The sequence below is a fragment of the Salmo salar genome, chromosome ssa13, assembly GCF_905237065.1.
Source record: "Salmo salar chromosome ssa13, Ssal_v3.1, whole genome shotgun sequence".
NCBI classification, from domain to species: Eukaryota; Metazoa; Chordata; class Actinopteri; order Salmoniformes; family Salmonidae; genus Salmo; species Salmo salar.
The window spans coordinates 65,196,939-65,222,235 of record NC_059454.1 but is presented as its reverse complement, the minus strand read 5'-3'; the positions used below and the strand labels follow the sequence as shown (position 1 = coordinate 65,222,235).

General features: G+C 44.9%; 1 protein-coding gene across 1 annotated transcript in view; it reads right to left on the bottom strand.

Annotated features, from left to right (window-relative positions):
- LOC106567602 (alpha-tectorin) overlaps window positions 1–25,297 on the bottom strand; it is a 74,930-nt gene that overhangs the window by 5,700 nt on the left and 43,933 nt on the right. Inside the window, exons 13-28 of the mRNA XM_045692769.1 lie at window positions 23,811–23,976; window positions 23,197–23,609; window positions 20,501–21,071; window positions 16,427–17,037; window positions 14,685–15,255; window positions 13,965–14,424; window positions 13,754–13,904; window positions 12,756–13,073; window positions 12,389–12,605; window positions 11,227–11,426; window positions 7,913–8,293; window positions 7,440–7,601; window positions 7,179–7,303; window positions 6,597–6,877; window positions 2,134–2,244; window positions 1,624–1,826 (exon numbers count right to left, since the gene is read on the bottom strand). Of these exons, the coding sequence (XP_045548725.1) occupies window positions 1,624–1,826; window positions 2,134–2,244; window positions 6,597–6,877; window positions 7,179–7,303; window positions 7,440–7,601; window positions 7,913–8,293; window positions 11,227–11,426; window positions 12,389–12,605; window positions 12,756–13,073; window positions 13,754–13,904; window positions 13,965–14,424; window positions 14,685–15,255; window positions 16,427–17,037; window positions 20,501–21,071; window positions 23,197–23,609; window positions 23,811–23,976 (4,941 nt within the window). The remainder of the gene's footprint in view (window positions 1–1,623; window positions 1,827–2,133; window positions 2,245–6,596; window positions 6,878–7,178; window positions 7,304–7,439; window positions 7,602–7,912; window positions 8,294–11,226; window positions 11,427–12,388; window positions 12,606–12,755; window positions 13,074–13,753; window positions 13,905–13,964; window positions 14,425–14,684; window positions 15,256–16,426; window positions 17,038–20,500; window positions 21,072–23,196; window positions 23,610–23,810; window positions 23,977–25,297) is intronic.

Here is a 25,297-nt window from a genome sequence, read left to right as displayed (position 1 = left end):
GGCAGTCAGGCTACCTCTGGCGAGCACATGGAGGACTGTGCGGCCCCCCAAAGAAATGCCACCCCACACCATGACTGACCCACCGCCAAAACGGTCATGCTGGAGGATGTTGCAGGCAGCAGAACGTTGTCCACGGCGTCTCCAGACTCTGTCACGTCTGTCACATGTGCTCAGTGTGAACCTGCTTTCATCTGTGAAGAGCACAGGGCGCCAGTGGCGAATTTGCCAATCTTGGTGTTCTCTGGCAAATGCCAAACGTCCTGCACGGTGTTGGGCTGTAAGTACAACCCCCACCTGTGGACGTCGGGCCCTCATACCACCCTCATGGAGTCTGTTTCTGACCGTTTGAGCAGACACATGCACATTTGTGGCCTGCTGGAGGTCATTTTGCAGGGCTCTGGCACTGCTCCTCCTGCTCCTCCTTGCACAAAGCGGTCCTGCTGCTGGGTTGTTGCCCTCCTACGGCCTCCTCCACGTCTCCTGATGTACTGGCCTGTCTCCTGGTAGCGCCTCCATGCTCTGGACACTACGCTGACAGACACAGCAAACCTTCTTGCCACAGCTCGCATTGATGTGCCATCCTGGATGAGCTGCACTACCTGAGCCACTTGTGTGGGTTGTAGACTCCGTCTCATGCTACCACTAGAGTGAAAGCACCGCCAGCATTCAAAAGTGACCAAAACATCAGCCAGGAAGCATAGGAACTGAGAAGTGGTCTGTGGTCACCACCTGCAGAACCACTCCTTTATTGGGGGTGTCTTGCTAATTGCCTATAATTTCCACCTGTTGTCTATTCCATTTGCACAACAGCATGTGACATTTATTGTCAATCAGTGTTGCTTCCTAAGTGGACAGTTTGATTTCACAGAAGTGTGATTGACTTGGAGTTACATTGTGTTGTTTAAGTGTTCCCTTTATTTTTTTGAGCAGTGTATATATATATATATTTTTTTTACCAAGTAAGTTATCTGATGTCATTAGCAGATAATTTAGCCTATTTTAAACTAAAGTAATTTATCTAATTTCAATGTGTTTTTCACAATATTTTACCTTTATTGTCAGTATTAAGGTAAAATATTTTGAAATAAGATACATTACCTGTATTAAGCATTTTTTTAGGTTAAAATAAGCAAACCTATCTGTCAATGACATTAGCTCACTTAGCTTTGCATGAAAAAAGTAGAAAAAAACAAATTTTAAGAGATTCATCACTCAATATATGATATTTAGGCTTACTTAGATTTCACTTTTTGCAGTGTAGGAGGACAGATCTACCCTATTGGCTATACGGATTTTTGCAATTTCTCACCAGGAAAATGGAGCTCTATTAGCCCTGAGTCACAAGCCTAAAACGTGTTCGACACCCGTAGGTGGAAGTAGCATTCTAACCACTAATCCAAGATCAGATCTTTTTTCATCCCGCTAATGATTACAGTTCTGATTAAAGGTAGACTAATCTGACTGTAGATCTGTGGCTACCTGTCTGGTAGAGCCACACTGTTCCTTTGTGTTGTTTATGTGGAAGGAAACCACTGATACAGGGACAGATATATTATCACACCCCTTATGATAAAGGTTAGAATTGAAAAATGATCCAATGACCCTCAATCTGTGGTTAATTACCTGTACAATGGAGCCGCAATGGCCCTTGGTGTTGTTGATGTGAAAGGAGATGAAGTCCTCTCCCTCAATGCCGGGGCAGTACTGGTTGTTGATCCTCACGTCCTCACGCTCGAAGCCCAGCTGGAAGAGCTTACACTTGGAGATGGACACCTCCATCTGGGCGTGCTTACATGTCACCTCCGCCTGGATTATGTCATCCTCGCCTGGCGCGAAAACACAGGGTTTGAGAATCATAAGAATATGGTATCTACCTAGTATTCAGTTTCTAGACTTGGGCTTAAGTCGTGTTCAAACGGTTTACTCCCATTTCATGCCTAGTGAACACGACCCAGGTATTTCTTGTAAGAGATTTGATCAAAATGAGATCGAGTAGAATAAATAAATGACTAAGATTAAAAAAAGACATTTCTACCATTGTCTCTATTCTTGTCTAGCCCTAACAATCAATCCCCGCCCCACCCTCGCTCACCCCCTTCTCTCGATTCCCCCACTCCCCCCCCTCGCACTCACCCCCAGCGTTGTTGGGCAGCTCAGGGCAGCCACACAGGTCTCCCCCGTTCTCCTGCTCACACGTGTTGTTGGTGCAGATCTCTCCTGCGCAAGGGTCGTAGATCCATTCTGCTAATGACAGATCCAGGAACAATGTTAGCTGTCACACCACTAACACTCACCCATGAGAACACAACTGAACTGACTGTCATTCTTGAATAGCCTGATGCTCAGTTCAGAGAAACATAAATCAAATTTCCCTGCAATTTCCCCCACGGACACCAACGCATGCTCAAAGTTCAAGTTACCCGTACATATCTGAAGTTTGGATCCACACCCAAGTAATTCATACACCTCAGTTAACTGTCTATCATCTGCGTAACAATGAAAGCCATAACCATTGCATAACGTGTTTTGTGTTTTACATCGCCCTTTGGTAGCATGTGTAGTAATAACAATAACGGACCTACCCCTGCGGAACTCTGTATGTTACCTTAAAGTAGGGGTATTCAAATCTTACCCTACAAGGTCCGGAGTACTGCTGGTTTTCTGTCCTACCTGATAATTTAATTGCACACACCTCCCAGCTAACAAAAAAATGTTACCACAACTTTGGAGAATGTTCCCTTTAGAGTCTCATTAGGTCATTACCGAATATTTTCATGCGAATCTTCCAGTGATGTGCAAGGACTGTTTCCCAAAGACCATTCCCTTAATGTCAAACAGAACTTGCCCAGAACATGGTTACCATGTTCTCGGAATATTCAATATTAATGTCGTAGACACTTTTCATTGGAACGTTGTAAGAACATTCATGTGTCTACTTTTCTGAGGGTTTGGAGAATATTCCATCAACGTCACAACCAAACATACATAGAACATGGTTGTGATGTTCTCGGAATATAAGACATGAATGTTCTAGACACGCTTCATGGGAACGTTGCAAGAACATTCCTGTGTTCAAATGACAGTTTAAAACAGTACGTTCTGCCAAGGTCCTCTGGAGGTTTTTGTCTAGTTCCCAGCTTGGTCAGAGGGACGTCCCTAAATATGTTTTTAGGACGTTGCCTGATGGTCCCTGATGGTTCAATTGACATTTCTTTGTATATATCCATAAAAATGATGCCAGCTCATTCATGATTTCGACAGGCTGAAAAACACTGCCTGCCTCTCTCTCTCATCCCGACTCCTACACGATCATTACTATGGGACAGTTGAAGAGAATATTGAAACAATGTTGCAAATGTCGGAGAGACAGACAGCAAGGTTAATATAAATCTCCGCTGTTGAAAACCAAATGCTAGTCTAAAAGAAATGTGAGATAATGACTAGATGCTTTTGACAGTGGAGATCAAATTTATAACTTCCCTGCCTGAGCTGATGAGACAGTGGATTGCACAGTCAGATGGAACAGAGGAAATAGGCATTTTAACGTCATAGATTTAGCCGGTGGTAACTTGTGGAATAGACACCGGATGGAATGCGCTTTTAACCATTCAGCATTCAGGATTAGACCCACCCGTTCTATAAACATATATACAGTACCAATCAAAAGTTTGGCCACACCTACCCATTCAAGGGTTTTTCTTTATTTTTTTACTTCTTTCTACATTGTAGAATAATAGTGAAGACATCAAAACTATGAAATAACACATGGAATCCTGTAGTAACCAAAACCAAGTGTTAAACAAATAAAAATATATTTGAGATTTGAGATTCTTCAAAGTAGCCACCCTTTGCCTTGATGACAGCTTTACACACTCTTGGCATTCTCTCAACCAGCTTCATGAGGTAGTCACCTGGAATGCATTTCAATTAACAAGGGTGCCTTCTTAAAAGTACATTTGTGGAATTTCTTTCCTTCCTAATGCGTTTGAGACAATTAGTTGTGTTGTGACAGGGTGGGGGGTATACAGAAGATAGCCCTATTTGTTATAAGACCAAGTCCATATTATGGCAAGAACAGCTCAAACAAGCAAAGCGAAACGACAGTAGTCCATCATTACGACATGAAGGTCAGTTAATGCGGAACATTTCAAGAACTTTGAAAGTTTCTTCAAGTGCAGTCACAAAAACCATCAAGCGCTATGATGAAACTGGCTCTCATGAGGACCGCCACAGAAAATGAAGACCCAGAGTTACCTCTGCTGCAGAGGATAAGTTCATTAGAGTTAACTGCATCTCAGATTGCAACACAAATAAGTGCTTCAGAGTTCAAGTAACAGACACATCTCAACATCAACTGTTCAGAGGAGACTTTGTGAATCAGGCCTTCATAGTCGAATTGCTGCAAAGAAACCACAACTAAAGGACACCAATAAGAAGAAGAGGCTTGCTTGGGCCAAGAAACAAGAGCAATGGACATTAGACAGCTGGAAATCTGACCTTTGGTCTGATGAGTCCAAATTTGAGATTTTTGGTTCCAACCGATGTGTCTTTGTAAGACGTAGAGTAAGTGAACAGATGATCTTTGCATGTGTGGTTCCCACTGTGAAGCATGGAGGAGGAGGTGGGATGGTGTGGGGGTGCTTTGCTGGTGACTGTCTGTGATATATTTAGAATTCAAGGCACACTTAACCAGCTTAGCTACCACAGCATTTTGCAGTGATACGCAATCCCATCTGGTTTGCGCTTAGTGGGACTATCATTTGTTTTTCAACAGGACAATGACCCAACACACCTCCAGGCTGTGTAAGGGCTATTTGACCAAGAAGGAGAGTGATGGAGTGCTGCATCAAATGACCTGGCCTCCATAACCACCCGACCTCAACCCAATTAAGATGGTTTGTGATGAGTTGGACCGCAGAGTGAAGAAAAAGCACCCAAAAATTGCTCAGCATATCATGAAGCTATTTGAGAGAATGCCAAGAGTGAGCAAAGCTGTCATCAAGGCAAAGGGTAGCTACTTTGATGAATCTAAAATATAACATTTTATTGGTTACTACATGATTACATATGTGTTATTTCATAGAATAATAGTGAAGACGTCAAAACTACAATGTAGAAAATGGTACATATAAAGAAAAAGCCTTAAATGAGTAGGTGTGTCCAAACTTTTGGCTGGTATTATATATATATTTTTTACTGCAACCGCCAACCACAGGAGGACTCAGGAGCCTGCTCTAAATGAGTGTAGACAGCCTGCTACTGCCACTCTTCTAATCATCAGATCGGAGGAAGAAAGGAGGTAGGGAGCCCATGTGGGTAAATGGGGATCCCTGCCTTGATTGGGTAACCGACCCCCCCCCCCCAATTTCTTTTAATAAACTTCATAATAAATAAATGTGACTGGTCAATTGTGTGAGTTATCCAACCACAGGAGCCCGCTCTCAATGTTTAAAATACACCGGAGAGCATCATTTTGCCCCAGAGGATCAATAGTTTAAAAAAAATAACTGTGGATTAAGTTATCACAAGCACATACCTCTATCTGACAAAATAAAGGGAACACCAACATAAAGTGTCTTAAAAGGCTGCAAGAACAGCTTCAATGAGCCTTGGCATAGATTCTACAAGTGGTCTTAAACCTTGCCAGGAAAATGCACCCAATACCATAACATATACTTTGTATCTATTGTTTACTCAAGTGTTTCCTTTATTTTGGTAGTTACTGGTATGTCTACAATTGGGAAGGCAGCCGTTTGGGCAGCATGTGCACTAAATATACAGCTTGCGTTGTGGCCATAGACATTTAATCCATAGAAGGGTTTTATAACCTCTTACCTTGGCAATTTGACTGTTAAACTCATGGGTACACTAGCAATGGATGCCAGTCCTCCTGATTTACATGGGAGCTGTGACTGACTATGGTTGGTTGCGGCTGTCAGTTTGCCTCTTTCGCAGATTTCAAAATACAATCGCGGGAAAAACGTACCGTTTGGAAAGCAAATGCCTACTGCTGGAAATACTCATCTCTGTACAACCAATAGATTTTATTTTTCTCAACACCCAATTTTTTGCTAAAAACAGAACTGTTTTTCAAAGTAGCTGATCTTGAGATGGGCTATTGCCACGACGAGCGCATCAGCCATCCCTGTGAGTAGCCTATGGCTTCACCTTCATCATTAGGGGAGTCAGTGTGCCACTGGAAATGTTAGTTAGTAGCCTGCTGTAGCAGGCTATTGTGTTGTTTAAGTGTTCCCTTTATTGTTTTGAGCAGTATATATATATATATATATATACACACACACACACATATACACACACACTGTATATTTAATTTCTTAGTCCGGCCCTGCATATTTGACACACTTTGTCACAGAATTGTTAGCTGAGCTACCAGTCCCTGATTAGGGAAAAAAAAGCTGTGAAGTTGGCTTCAAGATCCAGATTTGAATTTGAGGGCCTTAGTGTTCTGAATATTCTTTATCATGTTTTATCAATATTCACCCTTGTACCTCCCCTTGTAACCCCTTTCCAGAAGCCCATTCTCTCCTGCCAGTGGCGCCATGCCCCCATGACCGTCCCCATGCCTGTGCCCTTACAACAATTCTCCTGGGCAATCCACTTGGTGTTGAGCGTGCCTAGGGAGCGGCAGGCCTCGGCGTAGGCAGCCAGCGAGCCGCACACCTGGACCTTGTGGTGGTTGTAGCAACCATCCAGGTAGCAGGACTGGTAGAAGGGCCTGGGGTCCAGCAGGCCATGGCAGGGATGGAAGAAGCCCTTCATCTGGGTGAGCTTCTGGCACCCCTCCTCGCCCTGGAGGCCCAGCACAGCTGTGTTCTCACACGACTGGGCCAGAGCCACGTACTGGTTCTCATCACAGCTGGAGTGAGGGAGGGTGAAGAGATGGGAGGTAGAGGTAGAGTTTGGCAGAACCATCCATGCTTTTGAATGCACCAATGATACAATATGTTTCAACTCGCACCACTACATTCTCCATGAATCCTAGGAGATTCTGGGCATTGCTAAATAACCAGCAAACACATTTTTTAATGGCTTTGAGGAAGCAACAACACCATAGGGTGGTTTTTTAAAATATAATTTTTAAAAATAGAACTGTCACTTTAACCACTAACTGTCTCTCTCCCATGCCCCCCCTTCCCCATGCCTCGTCTCCCCCTCACCCGTTCTGCATGCCATTGGTCTTCCAGCTCTGGGCCAGCTCCAGGGCGCTGATGGCCGACTTCCCACGGGAGGTGATGTAGTCGTCAGTGGGGTTTCCGTTGAAGTTGCCGCAAAGGCCGCACACCTTAATAATACATGCTATTTTATAGCTCTCTTAGTTATTTTCAAATAAACCCCAAATATGCTTTACAATAACCATGTAATGTTCTACATAATGCTTACATAATGTTCTCCAACCATAAGGGAAAACAACAACAAACCTTGTTTTGCAACCGCTGGCCCATAGCGATGCTGAGCGTGTTGAAGCGGTTGTAGCGCACCTGGATGTCCTGCGGCGTGTCGATGACCAGGAAGCCCTCCGATGTGGAGATGCGCATCATCAGGCCCGTGACAAAAGGCAACGACACAGGAGTGCCGTTCACCTGGTTGGAGGGAGGACAGCATGCACTCGTGGTCAGACTTTTTAAGTACACACACACACACACACACACAAATAATTGTACGATATATATGTAACTATACACATGACTCACCATCCAACCTCAAACTAATAAAAACACCCACATTTCACATGTATTCTCTCCAAAATAAACAGATGATAGCGATGCAAAAATAAATGCACCTGTTGACACCCCAAATCATCTTCCTGCTGCCATACACTCATCCATCCATCCAACCATCTAACCACCCTTTAATTCATCCATTAAATCTACCCTCAATCCCTCCCCATCACCTTCACAGTGCTCCCGGAGATCAGGATATTCTCCTCGTTAATATAGAGGTACACATGGGAGATGGTGGTGAGGTTGGGCCTGCTCCACTTGTCGAAGTTTGCGATGAGCTGAAAGGAGAGGTCAGGTAGCTTGTGGCAGTTGGTGGACAGCACGAAGGAGCAGGAGGCAGGCAGGCGGAGGGACGCCCCGTCAAAGGTCCTGAAGACACCGCCACCGGACGCCACGCAGTGCTGCGAGCGCTGGGCGAAGCAGCCGCGCACGCCATGGCGCAGGGCGCACTCCTCCTCGGCCTTGCAGCGGCGCGGGTCACACTGGATGAGATTACGGCTGATGCACTGGCAGCGCTTGGTGCAATCACTGTTCCAGAACAGCTGTTTGGGCTGGAGGAGGGATAGCAAGCGGGAGGGGAAAGGAAACAAACTTAATGAACTCATTTTAGAATATAAAAAAAAAATGCATTTCCTTGCTCACAAAATAGATTTAAATCCCGATGGGATTTTACCTGTGTAAATCAGTGCAAAAAAAACTTTGCCCGCGCTACTGACGGCTCTATTGCTCTTCTAAGACACACCTACTCATTCAAGGATTTTTCTTTATTTTTAATATTTTCTACATTGTAGAATGTATATATATATGAGGAAAGAAAAAAGGAGGAAAAATATATATATATACTGCTCAAAAAAATAAAGGGAACACTTAAACAACACATCCTAGATCTGAATTGAAATAAATAATCTTATTAAATACTTTTTTCTTTACATAGTTGAATGTGCTGACAACAAAAATAATCAATGGAAATCCAATTTATCAACCCACGGAGGTCTGGATTTGGAGTCACACTCAAAATTAAAGTGAAAAACAACACTACAGGCTGATCCAACTTTGATGTAATGTCCTTAAAACAAGTCAAAATGAGGCTCAGTAGTGTGTGTGGCCTCCACGTGCCTGTATGACCTCCCTACAATGCCTGGGCATGCTCCTGATGAGGTGGCGGATGGTCTCCTGAGGGATCTCCTCCCAGACCTGGACTAAAGCATTCGCCAACTCCTGGACAGTCTGTGGTGCAACGTGGCGTTGGTGGATGGAGCGAGACATGATGTCCCAGATGTGCTCAATTGGATTCAGGTCTGGGGAACGGGCGGGCCGGTCCATAGCATCAATGCCTTCCTCTTGCAGGAACTGCTGACACACTCCAGCCACATGAGGTCTAGCATTGTCTTGCATTAGGAGGAACCCAGGGCCAACTGCACCAGCATATGGTCTCACAAGGGGTCTGAGGATCTCATCTCGGTACCTAATGGCAGTCAGGCTACCTCTGGCGAGCACATGGAGGGCTGTGTGGCCCCCCAAAGAAATGCCACCCCACACCATGACTGACCCACCGCCAAACCGGTCATGCTGGAGGATGTTGCAGGCAGCAGAACGTTCTCCACGGCGTCTCCAGACTCTGTCACGTCTGTCACGTGCTCAGTGTGAACCTGCTTTCATCTGTGAAGAGCACAGGGCGCCAGTGGCGAATTTGCCAATCCTGGTGTTCTCTGGCAAATGCCAAACGTCCTGCACGGTGTTGGGCCGTAAGCACAACCCCCACCTGTGGACGTCGGGCCCTCATGGAGTCTGTTTCTGACCGTTTGAGCAGACACATGCACATTTGTGGCCTGCTGGAGGTCATTTTGCAGGGCTCTGGCAGTGCTTCTTCTGCTCCTCCTTGCACAAAGGCAGAGGTAGCGGTCCTGCTGCTGGGTTGTTGCTCTCCTACGGCCTCCTCCACGTCTCCTGATGTACTGGCCTGTCTCCTGGTAGCGCCTCCATGCTCTGGACACTACGCTGACAGACACAGCAAACCTTCTTGCCACAGCTCGCATTGATGTGCCATCCTGGATGAGCTGCACTACCTGAGCCACTTGTGTGGGTTGTAGACTCCGTCTCATGCTACCACTAGAGTGAAAGCACCGCCAGCATTCAAAAGTGACCAAAACATCAGCCAGGAAGCATAGGAACTGAGAAGTGGTCTGTGGTCCCCACCTGCAGAACCACTCCTTTTTTGGGGGTGGTGTGATTGACTTGGAGTTACATTGTGTTTTTTAAGTGTTCCCTTTATTTTTTTGAGCAGTGTATATATATATATATATATATATATATATATATATATATATATATATATATATATATTATTTATTATTTTTTCCTTCAGATTTTTCAGGGAGTGCTATAGCACCCTCAGCACCCGTACTTGCTGCGGCTATGTTTCCTGGGAGGTTTAATTAACACTCTGAGAATGGAAATTATAGGTTATTTGGAGGTTTTTGAATAACTTCCTTAAAACTTACACTGAATGTTTCAATAATACTTTTAACAACACTGCTAGCTTATTTTGGGTAAACTCTTTTTTACTCCAAGCACAGATAGGAGACATGGAAATTAATTTCCTTACACATTAATCATGCAAACACATGAATTCAGTGAGATTCAACTCTATAATCTTAAATTCTCTATCCATTGAATTTGTCCACTGTGCCACCAGGATGGAGCTAGCATGCCATGTTTTTTTACGAATACAAAGCAGACCCCATTTCAAAGGAACAAGCTCTTATTAAGATCAGGTGTTATCAATTAGTGGACCCCTGAACACTTAACAAGATAGAGGATAGAGAGAGTTTTGTTTATGCTGAGAACGGAATGTATATGTTTTAATAACGTTCTTATAACGTTCTCTGAACGTTACTAAAGTTCTTGTGATTTTTATGGAAAGTTTACTTAACATTTTTGGGAACAATTTGAGAACATGACTTTAAATAGAACCATGTGGAAACCTGTAGGAAACATTATGCTGAAGTACTGAAATTCCCACAGAATAAGGTTTTGTTAACGTTCTTGGAAGAATTTGAGAACATTCCCAATGTCAAACTATTCCCCATGTCAAAATGTGACCATGTTTGAACTTTTAAGAAACGTTCTGTTAAAGTAATGAAAGTTTTTTTGTCAAGTTCCTTAAATGTGCTGAGAACGTTTCAAAGCCATTGGCACCATCACACCAACTCCTTGAATGGCCTACTCTATTAAGTTTACACTTGTGTCTAAAAAACATGATTTTCCTCAAACATATTATTTTTACCGTTAAGTGTGTGAACATTACTGTATTTATACGCAGGGTTTTGTTTTTCAACAGAAAAAGTTAAAAAATAGCTGGAGTGCGTCTTTAAGTACTTTCTGTGTACTTTCACAAGCCATATTCGAAATCTTAAGCTAACTAGCTTGTCACGTGTATATGAATGTCTGTGGAGAGAGACCACTGTCTATGTGACTGACTCACCTCATAGTACTTTCCATCGTTGTAGCAGCCACAGTTCTGGGGCTGAATGCAATCCTTGCCATTGAGGACGTATCCCTGGTCACACTGGCAGCCCTCCACACAGTCTTGGGTGCACTCCCTCTGACCGCGGGCTGGGGCGCACTGCGGTTGGCATACTGACATGCAGCTAGAGTAGTGGCTGTTGGCTGGGCACGTCAACGCTGGGGAAGGAGAAAAAATAAACATGTCTTTATATAGATAACGAAAATGTGGGTTTGCGTCCAAAATGGCACCCTATTCCTTATGTAGTGCGCTAGCATTATAGAGGGAATATGATGCCTTTGATTGAGACACAGGCATGACGATTACATGATTCATTTACCTGGCATTGGTTCTCTGGACAGATTACAGTTTGGGTGCAATGTGGATGATAGATGCAGAATAGATAAGAACAAGAATTAAAATATCAGTTGGTTATTCATTTGACACCGTACTGTATGTCATTGTGCAGGACGGTAACATAAAGCTGCTGCTTTGTGATTCATCTCTCCTTTACTCATATGACTGAGAACTCCATGTAACCTTGGTGAAAGTATCAGTTGTTACTGTTGGGCACTAACTTCTAAACTCCTGAGGGTATGGACATCTACTGAGTGAGAAAGGGGAGTGCAGAAAGTTTACATTTTGTAAGAACATGCTATTGTTAAATCTCATGTATCCTATGGAGAGGAGGAGGGCAATGGTTCTGGTTTCAGTCAACAGATAAGGTAAGACAGGAGTTTGGGAGGGGTAGGAATTTTGTCCGAGGTCAGGTCAGATGAGTTCAGGTCAGATGACGTGAGAGAGAACAGGCACCACTAAAGTCCTGTCTAGCAAACAGAGATGTATTGGCTGTCCAGATGTGCAAGGAGCAGACTCAGCATAGGAGGAAGGTATAAATATATGTGCTTGTGTAAACATGTTTTGTCTTTGCAGCTGTTCGACCCAGTGGGTGAATAAACTTGGTTTGAGCTTTGACCAGTTGTCCGTTAGTTTTTCACTCTGTTTGTCAGAACCTAACATTATCTAATAGGCTATTACTACTGAGGGGTAGTCCCATGTAAGATAAGCCTCCGCCTGGGCTGGAGAGAATTAAACTCAACTCAATCTACTTTATTCATGTCTCAATTATTATTGTGCTCACCACAGGGTGTGTCACTCCTCCAGTCTAACACACGCACCCCCTGGGTCTGGCATGTGCTGGTGTAGATCTGCAGCCAGTTGCAAGTGGTCCCCGAGGCACCCTGGTCCAGGCATGTGTCCTGCAGGCAGCTCTGGTAGAAGAACGCCGGCGCCACCTTGCTGTGGCAGTGCACAAACACACCGCTGCGGTCCACGATCAACCCGCACAGACGCACTGCCTCGGGCTCCACAAACAAGTACAGCCCATCGCCCAGGTGGAATCGGATTCCCATGTAACCCCTGCCATCAACATTGATGCCTCCTCCCTCACCATCTTGGGCCACGCCTTCCACGTAGGCGTCCGTGACGAGTAAAGGGGCATCGATGGCACCAAGGCCTCTCTCGACCAGCCCACAACGTGGGCACGAGTCGCCGCAGCCCACCTGGCAGAATGTGTCTTGCTCAGCCCAGGCCATTCCCCAGTTGCTGGTGGTGAGTGCGGGTGGAGAAGAAAGTGGCATGCCCTGGCACAAGCCGCAGGTGGTGTTGAGGAGGCGTCGAGGCAGCGTGAGCAGGAGCAGGGTGTTCCAGTCGAAGGCAACCTTCAGGCCAAAGTCCGTCTCTACCACCAGCTGCATGCCGAAAGTGAAGATGTGGACCTTCCCCGGCCCCAGCTTCAAAGGCAGGTACAGACGTTCCTTATTCACCTGGGAGAGAGCATGGGAGAGTGAGTCATGGCTGTTTGTGTGTGTGTGTGTGTGTGTGTGTGGGGGGGGGGGGGGGGTGATATATCTAGCAAGTCTGAGTGTATAGGATTGAGTGTGTGTATTGTGGTTTTCCTCAGATCTTTGGGTTGGTTTGTGAACCTTTTCCAAATGTCGCTCAGGTCAGCCGTTCCCCTGAGCCCAATCCAGCCCGATAAAAGATGCCGATGGAAATAAGATCCGCCCTGAGCCAGTCAAAGAGGAATTCACTCTTTGCTCCGCTATTCTATCGGCTTGATTAACAAATAACTCTCCCTCACACGTCTGTGTGAGATTCACAACACATCAGTCACACTGGAAGGATGAATATGCATTGAAATGAAAAGTGTCAAGACTTAGTAAGAACACATTTCTCCTGTCTTTTTTTCAGTTGGATTCTCTGAAAAGCATTGGTAAGATTCTTGGCCTGTTACTTACCTCATGTGTTTCTTCCTAATAAAGTCTAACAAGACTGAGTGGAACCGAGCCAAGTCAAACCAAATTTTACTGAGCTGGCCTAGTTACGCATCCACCATAGTTTCTGGAATCGTGCTAAAAAAGGACAATGGGAAATGAAAATATCTGAGCCAGAACAGTTTAATTCAGGACGGAAAGGTAATGTGATAAGTGTATAATACACTCACCGTGATGGTGTGTTTGTAGCTCCGAGACACCTCAATCTCATAGCCGTAGACTTCCAAGATGAACCCCCTCACCCAGATGGCCTGCCCCGTGTCCCTCTCCTCGTTCCGGGCTGACAGCTTGAAGCGAGGGAGGTCGGCGCTGGTGCTCGTCCTGGGTCGGGTGGTGGTGCTCTGGTCCATATCCTCCTCTCCCGCCACTCCGCCATTGCACCTCGTTGTAGCCAGGATCAAGGTACAGCTACTCTGCAGCTCGAAGGGCACACCTCCGAATGGCAGGAAGTGGCTGTAACCAGCAGCAACGCACAGCGCTTCAGTGCGCGGCTGGCAGAAGTAGAGGCCCTCAAGGCCCTCCTGGCAGTACTCACCCTCCCGGCAGGGTGCCAGCATGCAGTAGACGCTGTTGTCCGAGCCGTTGCAGTAGCAGCGCTCCTGGCACTCCCGGTCATTCCAGAAGATCTGGTTGCTGGCCAACTGCCGGCCCCCAGAGCTGATGCAGCCGCAGTCACTGCGCACCACGCACTGGCCGTTGCGGAGTGCAAAGCCCTCCCTGCACTGGCAGCCCTCCTGACAGGGCAGTGGGCACAGCTTGGCGGGCTCATCTAGGCCGGCGCAGGTCAGCGGGCAAGCGCTGGTGCACTCGTCGAAGTAACTGTTCTCCGGACAGGGCAAGGCTGCGGGAAGGAGAGAGAGGGGTGGGCGGAGAGAGATGAGAGTGGGGTAAAAGACAAATAGAGATAGAGGGACCGTAACAGAAAGAAAAAGAGAGTGAGAGAAAAGGATAGAGACATAGAGAGAGGTCAGGACAGAGACAGAAACAAGAGAAAGGGCTATTCAGAATTAGCAGAGCCGAAGGTTTGGTTAATAAACGAAAAATACACAATCAGTCCATCACTCAACATCACTCCAAGGTGGTGGCGAGGGACTAACTCACGGCAATTGGTAGCACTCCTCCAGGCAGCAAGGCCCACCTGGGCATCCTGACAGGCCGAGGCATATGCCTGCAGCGAAGAGCAGAGCACTGAGCGGTTTCCCTCCCGCACGCACATGTTGTACAGGCAGTTCCGGAAGAACGGCGAGGGGTTGACGGCACCGTGGCACGCCAGGAAGGAGCTGTTCCCCGGGTCATTGATGTTGCCACACATCCACGGGCTCTGGTAGAGCCGCAGGTCCGTGCACATGCGGTACAGGTCGTCGCAATCACCATTGCACGTCAGGTCGTCGGCGATAGCCCGCCAGCTGTCAGTGAAGAGTTCGAGGGATTCGGCCAGCCGGCCGTTAGGCAGACGGAGATCGTCGCTGGCGTTTCCGTTGAAGAGACCGCACAGGCCGCAGGTGGCGTTGTAAAAGAGGGTAGAGAGAGAGATGTTGAGAAGGCCCTGACGGGTGTAGCGGACTAGGACCAATCCGCTGGATTCCACCACGGTAGCGTTGCCAGGGGTGCGGTAGATCATAAGGGTCTCCAGTGGGTGGACATAAGGCAGTAGTACCAGCTCACCATTCAGCTGGGATTTAGACACATCATAACATTATGTCATAGAGAGGTAGTAGCAGCAACATTCAGTCACTGTAATGTACTGTAGAGCAGTGATATATCTGTTACGTAGTTACACATTTTCAATCAGTAAAGCTGGTCTGAATGGATCTTTTCATTCATCTAGTAAACTCATAATTCACATCGCTTCCTATCTCACTCATCAGCATAGCAGGTATTTATATGGCAGGGGTTATAATGATACCTTGTCAGCATGGCAGGTATTTATAGTGTAGTGTCTTAATGTTAGCTCATCAGCATAGCGTCACGTCTCTTCCTCCTTTTCTATTAGCAAGCGTGTGGAATGTCACTTCAGCCTATGAGCATGGTACACTAAGGCAATTCCACCACAGTTGCTGATTAAACTACTCACTCGTGCAATAATCAATGTCTTTCTTTCAACCAATGGGTATGAATCTAGGGGAGTATTTATATGTCGACTCAAACCTTGTCGTCCAATGACCTATCTCCCCACCACCACCAGCATAATAACCTTAAGACCCGTCATTGGAACTCCTTTCCCCCAGCATAGGGAAACCTGTCATCAGCATCTTGCTCCGAGGAGCATTCCTTGGAGACAAAGCCTACACCAAACTATTCAATAAAATTCCTTACTATATTATCTCTGTTGTCATTCAGTTAAGCCTGTACTCAATTGAACTACATATTCCAGCTAAATTACTTTGAGAAAGGTATTCATCTCATGATGACAGCCTTTCAGGGCCAGTTTCCCAGACTCATATTTAGCCTACTCCTGGTGTAAGTTAATGCTAAATGAAGTTTCTCCACTGAAAGTGATTCTTAGTCTAGAAGTAAAGTTGCCCTGGGTGCAGTGGAGGCTGCTGAGGGGAGGACTGCTCATAATAATGGCTGTAATGGAGCGAATGGAATGGCATACAAAAAAATGGAAACCATGTGTTTGATACTATTCCACTTGTAGCCCAATATCGATGCTCAGAGAATCTTTACAAATACTTTTGTATGTTTACTTGTCTGAAGACTCATGCATTTTCTCTCAATCAGACTGAGGTAGCACCAAAATAGCCTAGCCCCATACTGTATATTTGGAATGACAATGAACAAACACAGAGAAAAGTTGGCTAAAGCACAAACAGACTCGAGCACTAGGCTATATTACTGACCTTCACTGTGTCAAAGTCCGATCCACCCATTTGGGCCTCCAGGTTGGCCACCCTGACCACCACGGGCCGCATCCAGTACGGACCCTTGTTTACCAGCCGCCGGCCCATCTTTACTTCCACAGCAGACACGTTGGCCGGCGTTGGCCCACACGACCTCAGCAGGTAGTAGGAGCTGTCGTCCGGGAAGGGCATGGAAGTCCCGTCGAAAGAGGCCGTCACAACATTCTGGTCCAGAGAACACAACCCCTCCCTGCGCGGGTAACAGCCCAACAGGCCGAACTCTGTCACACACACCTCGCCTTCTCTACATGAATCGTTGAAGCAGGAGACTTCGCCGTTGGGCCGACAGACGCAGCGCAGGGAGCACTCTCCACCCTCGCCGGCAGGGCCCGCCCAGAAAGTGTCGTTGAGAGGGTAGTAGAGGCCTTCACGCTCGCAGCCGCAGTCCTGGTGCCGGACGCAACGGTTGCCACTCAGCACGTATCCCGGATCGCACTGGCAGCCCTCTGTGCAAGGGTGGGTGCAGTACAGGTGGGAGGTGAGGTCCGAGCATGAGGCGGCGCAGGCACTGGTGCACACCTGGTAGTGGCTGGACTCAGGGCATTTCAGGGCTGGCAGCCAATCAAAGGAGAAAGAGGATGTTACTGTATTTAACAAATCATATTAACCTAAGATTGTTATGCTGTTATGTGCTACATGATTACTACTGTAAGTTACATTATGATATTAACCACATCTAAGGGACAGATTGACATTTACTGGGGGGAGGGGTGGTCAAAAATAGGGGAGGGTTGTCAAACTGCTGCAACTGACAGTTGAACTTGAGGTGAGGAAGACCGTTTCAGGCCTACCAGAGTTACTAATATCTAACAATATAGTGCTTATCTTTATACAAAATATAAGACTACCCTCCTTCTGTACGTCTACATCTGTGTTGTAGACGCAGTAACCATTTGACATGAAGTGTCGTAGCATGGAACCTGCATATCTCTATCTCTCTGGGGTTAGGCCGAAGATTCTCTTCCGAAGCCTATTGGCCTTGTAATGTCCTGATACATTTAGTGCTCAAATCTCTGACAGCTGAACCTTGAGGTGGACAATTATTGTTTTAGGAAAGTACCCTACAACCCCTCCAAAAAATAGACTATAAAGTGTTGCATATGCTACACATCAGAACACAAGGAATAGTGTTTTCGTAATTTGTTATAGGTTGTTTTTAAAGACACGTAAATGTGTCTCATTTGGCCAACATCCCTTGTTTATTGATGGTGCTGGCTGCGCCAGGTTGAATTTGAATGCATATGGATGTCCATTACATTTCTCAAATGTTGGGTATATTAAAATCTTCCCTGTCATCTTGTCCGGTGCCAAATTTTCCTAAAGGAAACTCTGAAATGGCATTTATGAAATGTTTTTATGAAGATTTTAGAATATTCGCATAAAAATCTGTCGCCATTTGGATGGAAACCTAGCTATAGACACGCTAAAGACTGGCAAGTTTGCTAGTCCAGTGTCACTTTGATTATGCCTGCACATCATGGTTCACCAGCAGTTGTAAGAATTGTACTTAAAATCACCCCTCATTCTCATCTGAAGCTTGAGCATTTATTAATCTCTATATCTATGTAATTATATATTAATTATGTAAAAAATAGATCCCCTAATCAAAAGATTGGACACACCTACCCATTCAAGGGTTTTTCTTTATTTGTACTATTTTCTACATTATAGAATAATAGTGAAGACATTAAAACTATGAAATAACACATATGGAATCATGTAGTAACCAAAAAAGTGTTAAACAAATAGAAATATATTTTATATTTGAGATTCTTCAAAGTAGCCACCCTTTTCCTTGATGACAGCTTTGCACACTCTTGACATTCTCTCAACCAGCTTCATGAGGTAGTCACCTGGAGTGCATTTCAATTAACAGGTGTGCCTTGTTAAAAGTGAATATGTGGAATTTCTTCCCTTCTTAATGCGTTTGAGCCAATCAGTTGTGTTGTGACAAGGTAGGGGTGGTATACAGAAGATAGCCCTATTTGGTAAAAGACCAAGTCCAAATTATGGCAAGAACAGCTCAAATAAGTAAAGAGAAACGACAGTCCATCATTACTTTAAGACATGAAGGTCAGTCAATACAGAACATTTCAAGAACTTTGAAAGTTTCTTCAAGTGCAGTCGCAAAAACCATCAAGCGCTATGATGAAACTGGCTCTCATGAGGACTGCCACAGAAAAGTCCCAGAGTTACCTCTGCTGCAGAGGATAAGATCATTAGAGTTACCAGCCTCAGATATCGGCAATTCACTGCACCTCAGATAACAGCCCAAATAAATGCTTCACAGAGTTCACGTAACAGACACATCTCAACATCAACTGTTCAGAGGAGACTGTGTGAATCAGGCTTTCATGGTCGAATTGCTGCAAAGAAACCACTACTAAAGGACTCCAATAATAAGAAGAGACTTGCTTGGGGCAAGAAACAAGAGCAATGGACATTAAACAGGTGGAAAACTGTCCTTTGGTCTGATGAGTCCAAATCTTTTGGGTTCCAATCGCCGTGTCTTAGGTGAACAGAAGAGTAGGTGAACAGAACAGAAGAGTAGGTGAACAGAAGATCTCTGCATGTGTGGTTCCCACTGTGAAGCATAGAGTAGGAGGTGCTTTGCTGGTGACAGTGTCAGTGATTTATTTAGAATTCAAGGCACGCTTAACCAACATGGCTACCACAGCATTTTGCAGTGATACGCCATCCCATCTGGTTTGCGCTTAGTGGGACTATAATTTTTTTTTCAACAGGACAATGACCCAACACACCTCCAGGCTGTGTAAGGGCTATTTGACCAAGAAGGAGAGTGATGGAGTGCTGCATCAGATGACCTGGCCTCCACAATCACCTGACCTCAACCCAATTGAGATGGTTTGGGATGAGTTAGACCGCAGAGTGAAGAAAAAGCAGCCAACAAGTGCTCAGCATATGTGGGAACTCCTTCAAGACTGTTGGAAAAGCATTCCAGGTGACTACCTCATGAAGCTGCTCGAGAGAATGCCAAGAGTGTGCAAAGCTGTTTAACACTTTTTTGGTTACCACATGATTCCATATGTGTTATTTCACTATTTCACTCTTCACTATTATTCTACAATGTAGAAAATAGTCAAAATAAAGAAAACTCTTGAATGAGTAGGTGTGTCCAAAAACTTCTGACTGGTACTGTACGCATTTCTTTTACTGACAAATAAAATCAATCAATCAATCCAAACTGTGCAGCGGCCAATTGATGAATGGAAAGAGGTATCTGTTACAAAACACCAAAAAGTTTAATGACATTCAGAGATTGTCAAGCCAAGCCTTCGATACTGGGTAAGCCTACAAGGTAGGGAGGGATATATTTTCTGTTTGTCAAGATTGACATTGTCTATTTATTGGGGTGTTAAAAACGCAAACCATGATATTAAAGTGCCCAAAGTCGTTATGCTTTGTTTATTGGTTGTGTGGTGCATTGGCACAGAAACCTGTTGGTGGAAAATTAATTGGATATTTTATAAAATGAAATATGGCATCAAAATGTTAAAAATCTGATTTCCCCCTAGCTGATCAGTTTCTGCAGCCGGCTCTGATCGTAGCGTAATGAAACAGGCAGGGAAAGTGAGCTCGTCTGTGGTGGTCGGCCAACCCTCAACCTTCTGGCTCTTAGCCCTGCGTGGCATCGACTGTGCCACAAAAGCATGCTGAAGTGGCAAAGTTGATATCCACTTTTATTAACACAGTTATTGTTATTTGTGGTCCTAAACATTATTTTCAGTTAATTATATGGGGGGAGGGTGTTGAATTTATTTTACGGTAAAAGGGGAGTCATGTAAAAATGTTTTTAACTTTGGGGAGGGGTGTGCATTTTTTTTTTTATGACACTGAGTTGGACCAGCCCCTCCCACCCAGTAAATGTAGATCCATGACTAACAGAAACAGTAGGTAACATATTTATTTTAAGGATAGGTAGCTATAAAAATGTCCAAACAAAACCATTTCTACCCGACATATAGATATATATCGGGACAGAAGAGCACCCACCACAGAAGGTGTGTGACCTCCAGGTTCGTATGGTGACCCCCAGGGCTTGGCAGGCTAAGGCGTAGGCCTGGATGGCCTGACAGAGGGTGGTAATGTTGTCCCTGTTGCTGCACATGTCGTAGACACAACTATAGACAAAGGCCGTTGGGTCCACCACTGCCCTGCAGTCCCTGAAAGGCCCGTCCGTCTTGTTGATGATTCCACAGTAGTCCGGGCGGAAGTAGAACGCCTCGGTCAATGGTTCACAGACACTACAGTTCTGGGCACAGCCGTCTGTGCAGCGCCAGTCAGCGTCCTCTGCCCGCCAGCTGCCACCCAGCGCCACTACGCTCTCGGCCAGCGAGCCGTCGGGCAGCACAGGGTCATCGGCAGGGTCGTCGTTATAGTTACCGCACAGGCCGCATGTGTTGTTGAAGTAGGAGCTGGGCAGGGAAATGGAGGCGTAGTGCTGCCCATCGTAGGTCACCAGGAGGCCGAAGTCGGTCTCCAAGGCGACGGCCATGCCCGACTGGTACACCCTGACTGCACCTAGCTGGAGTTGGACTGGCAGTGTCTTCATCAGTCCATCCACCTGGAAAAGGAGAGGTAGGAGATTCAGGGCAGATTATGCAGTACAGTACCACATAAACACCATATTAGATTAGATAGCCCAGCTAACAACTCTAGAGAAAGATAACTTTTTTGTAATGTTATCTGTAATGTTCCCCAGATGTTTGAGTGTCCAGTTTTCTGTTAGTTAGGGGAACATTCTATTTATGTTAGCAAAAACCTCCTGAGAACCTATTTAGCATGTTTTGGCGAAAATTCCCTAAATGTCAAACATAACTTACACAGAACATGGTTGCCATGTGCTCAGAACATAATATATGCATTTTCTAGACTTGTTTCATGGGAATATTTCAAGAAAATGTATTTTGTATTAGTTGTCAGGACTTCACCTGATGATCCCAAAGAAACGTTCTCCCCCCCCAAAAATTCATTAAACATTTCGCCTTGTTACTGTTGCTGAGCCCATCAAGGCCCTGATTGGTGAACCACTGATCCATTCACAGCTATTTGTCTGTAGACAATGTTCGGGACACAGAGCTTTCAACTTACATATTTGACACTCTTTGAAAAACATGATTATATTGTGCATGTTCAATTATACAGTAATTATTATTCAGCATGTCCTCACCTCGGATTTGAACTCACAACTTCTTGGTTCACGGCATTCTGATATTTATGCTACGCCACCATGTCTGTGTCAATTAGCAGTTAATCTGAATATTCTCTCATCATTTATTTGATGTACTTATTTCAGCAACGTTAGGGCTTTCTATATAGTGGTCTATTGTTGGTGGGGCATTTTACCTGGTCTTAATGTTGCTCCTCAATCACTATGATCAATAAAATAGTTTTTCTTGAGTGCACTTCAAGAGATTTACTTCAAAGTGCATTTCAAGCAGACGATGGAGCGATGCTCATGTAAAGGAGTTAAGAACATGCCTTAACCTCATTCCACAACTAGCTTGAAATAATTTGTGCTCAAGGGGTAATCCTACAGGTTCCCATCTTTCATTGAGAAACACATTTTTATTAGATCAATTACGAGTGCTGTAAATGTTGCCAAATAATGACATTAACATACTGTATACTGCTAATAATGTGAGTGTGACTCCCCTAGCAGGTCACAAACCCAGGCCAAAAGCACCAATGACCTAACCACTGTCCCAATAAGGGATAACCCTAGAGCAGGTGCTTATTGGGCCAGTGTAGTCTGGCACTGTCCAGAAGCAAAGCCCAACATCGTATTCCTAGGCACTTGTGCAGATCTGAAACATCTGGATAGGTGTAAGAAATAGGGTGAATCCACTTTGAAGGAAATCTCAGCTCTGTTAAAGGCACACTCAATACTATTATTATTTTTTTTAAATATAATTGCGATTAAAGAGTAACATTAAAACAAGGTTATATGCCCCACCAACATTAGAAAACTATATAAAAGCCCTAACATTTCTGAAATAAGTAAATCAAATGAATTAAGAGAGATTAGTCTGATTACACAGACATGGTGGCGTAGCAGTAACATCAGAATGCTGTGAACCAAGAGGTTGTGACTTCAAATCTGAGGTGAGGACAAGCTGAATAATAATTACTGTTTAAATGCACAATGTAATCATGTTTTTCAAAGTGTGTCAAATATGTAAGTTGAAAGCACTGTGTGTGTGTCCCGAACATTGTCAACAGACAAAGAACTGTGAATGGATCACAGAGCCTTGATGGGCTCGGCCACAGTAACAAAGGGTGCTGTGTAATAATGAAACAATTGGGTTTCTTTGGGACCATCAAGCGACGTCCTGATGGCTGATACCTTTCATGAACATTCCTGTGTATCGAAAACATTAATATCTTATATTCTGAGAACATGTCAACCATGTTCTTTGTATGTTTGGTGGGACGTTGATGGAATATTCCTATGAAAATGTCAGGTAATGGCCTAATGAATCTCTGGGAGAGCGGTACACAGGATCTGCTGGTCTTACCTGTCAAGCTACATGATCAGACCACTGTTATGTACCTAGCCTCCCAAAGGTACAACATCTGACCTATAACCATCTGACCTATGGCAAACTGACAAGACTGTGTTAGCCCGCTGAGCTAAAACCTAGACATCCCTACATATTTGTCCTCCTTGGAAGTGCTGCTCTGCTCACCTGTATTGTGCCCTGGCTGCCCTTAGGCAGGGTGACTCTGTGGTCGTACACCTCCACAGTGACATCTCTCAGCCAGGACACAGAGGCCACGCCGCGGTTCTCATTCTTGGCCTCCACGCTGAAGAAGGGCAGGCCTGCCACCTCCCAGCAGGGCCGAGCTAACAGGTAGGAGCAGGTGCCCTGGAAGTGGTAGAGGAAGCCATCAAAGGTGTGGTAGTGAGGGTCGCCGAAAACCACACAGGTGCTGGTGCGCGTAGACTGGCAGTAGAAGGCACCCTCCTTCTGCTCACACGTTTCTAGCTGGCTGCACGGCGCCTCCCGGCAGAGCACCTCATTGTCCATGTCCAGGCAGCGGCACCGCTGGGAGCACTGGTCGGACAGCCAGAAGATCTCACCGCGCCGATAGAACCGCCCTAGGAGAAGATATGGACATTCATGACTATGGGTCTCCCAAGCCATGATGTTTTTTTAATAAGGGGACTCATGTTGTGTTATGAGGAGAGTAATTGAAGTTTACAGAAACTGTCTACATGCACTTGACTAGTACCTAGACATTCGAACCTAGACATTTGACCAGTGTGTCAAGTCTTTGTTATGTTATAATTTTTACCCACCATTGTAACTGCAGCCATTGGCAGGGTCTATCAGGACAGTGTCTACACGGAAGACCCAGCGGCCAGGCAGGTTTACATTGGTCGTCCTCTCGATTTCAACCACGGCATTGGAACGGGACCCAGGCAGGTTGAGGAAGTTACCGATTTCTCCTCCATTAAAACCTGACTGGAGAGGAGAGAGATGGGGAAAAGGCAAGTGAGGAGGTTATCCCCTTTATAGAGGTGGAAGGCATCAAGATTGGTCTGTTGTATTTTAGCTATATCTGGGAGGTTGTGATTGGTCTGACAGGTTTTAAGGGTGGTATATGGGGCATGATGATTGGACTGATGTGTTTTAGAGGTGGTAAGTGGGGCATTGAGATTGAGGGGATTCGAATAAGCTATGCCCGTCACGTGACTGGGTGAGGAAGGTGCGCTATGCACAAATCGAATGGTAATCTGTGCTGCTCTGTCATATTGTCAACAATGCAGAATGGTGCTTTGTACAACATCTATTTCCCATAAAATATAGATTCAAATTTTCAAGCTAGTTATCATTGGGATGTCAGATAAACCATTTTTTTATCAAAAGCAATCAATTTTGCATGTGAAAACAGAGAATCTTACTTACAGTTGAAGTCGGAAGTTTACATACACTTAGGTTGGAGTCATTAAAACTCGTTTTTCAGCCACTCCACAAATTTCTTGTTAACAAACTATAGTTTTGGCAAGTCAGTTAGGACATCTACTTTGTGCACAACACAAGTCATTTTTCCAACAATTGTTTCCAGACAGATTATTTCACTTATAATTCACTGTTTCACAACTCCAGTGGGTCAGAAGTTTACATACACTAAGTTGACTGTGCCTTTAACTTCTTTGGGATAGGGGGCGGTATTTTGACGTCCGGATGAAAAGCGTGCCCAAAGTAAACTGCCTGCTACTCAGGCCCAGAAGCTAGGATATGCATATAGATTTGGATAGAAAACACTCTAAAGTTTCTAAAACTGTTAAAATAATGTCTGTGAGTATAACAGAACTGAAATGCCAGGCGAAACCCCAAGGACAAACAATCAAAAAAAAAAAAATTCAGCACATCACTGATTTAATGGCTGGCACTTTTATAATAGGGCGAAATCGTCCCTGATGGCAGTTCCTAGGGCTTCCACTAGATGTCAACAGTCTTTAGAAAGAGTTTCAGGCTGATTTTTGGAAAAATTAGGGAGAAGTTGTAGTTTTTCTAAGTGGCTCCCATTTTGGCTGTAGTGTTTCCAAGCGTATGGCCGAGAGAGCGTGTTCTTTTTGTTTATCTCCGGTAAAGACAATAACGATTTTCCGTCTTAAATTTTATCGTTTATTTGCGTATTAGGGTATCTCAGGTTTGATTATAAACGTTGATTGACTTGTTTGGATAAGTTTATTGGTAATGTTTGGGATTCATTTTGTATGCATTTTGAAGGAGGGAAACCGAGTGGATTATAGACTGAAGCGAGCCAGCTAAACTGAGT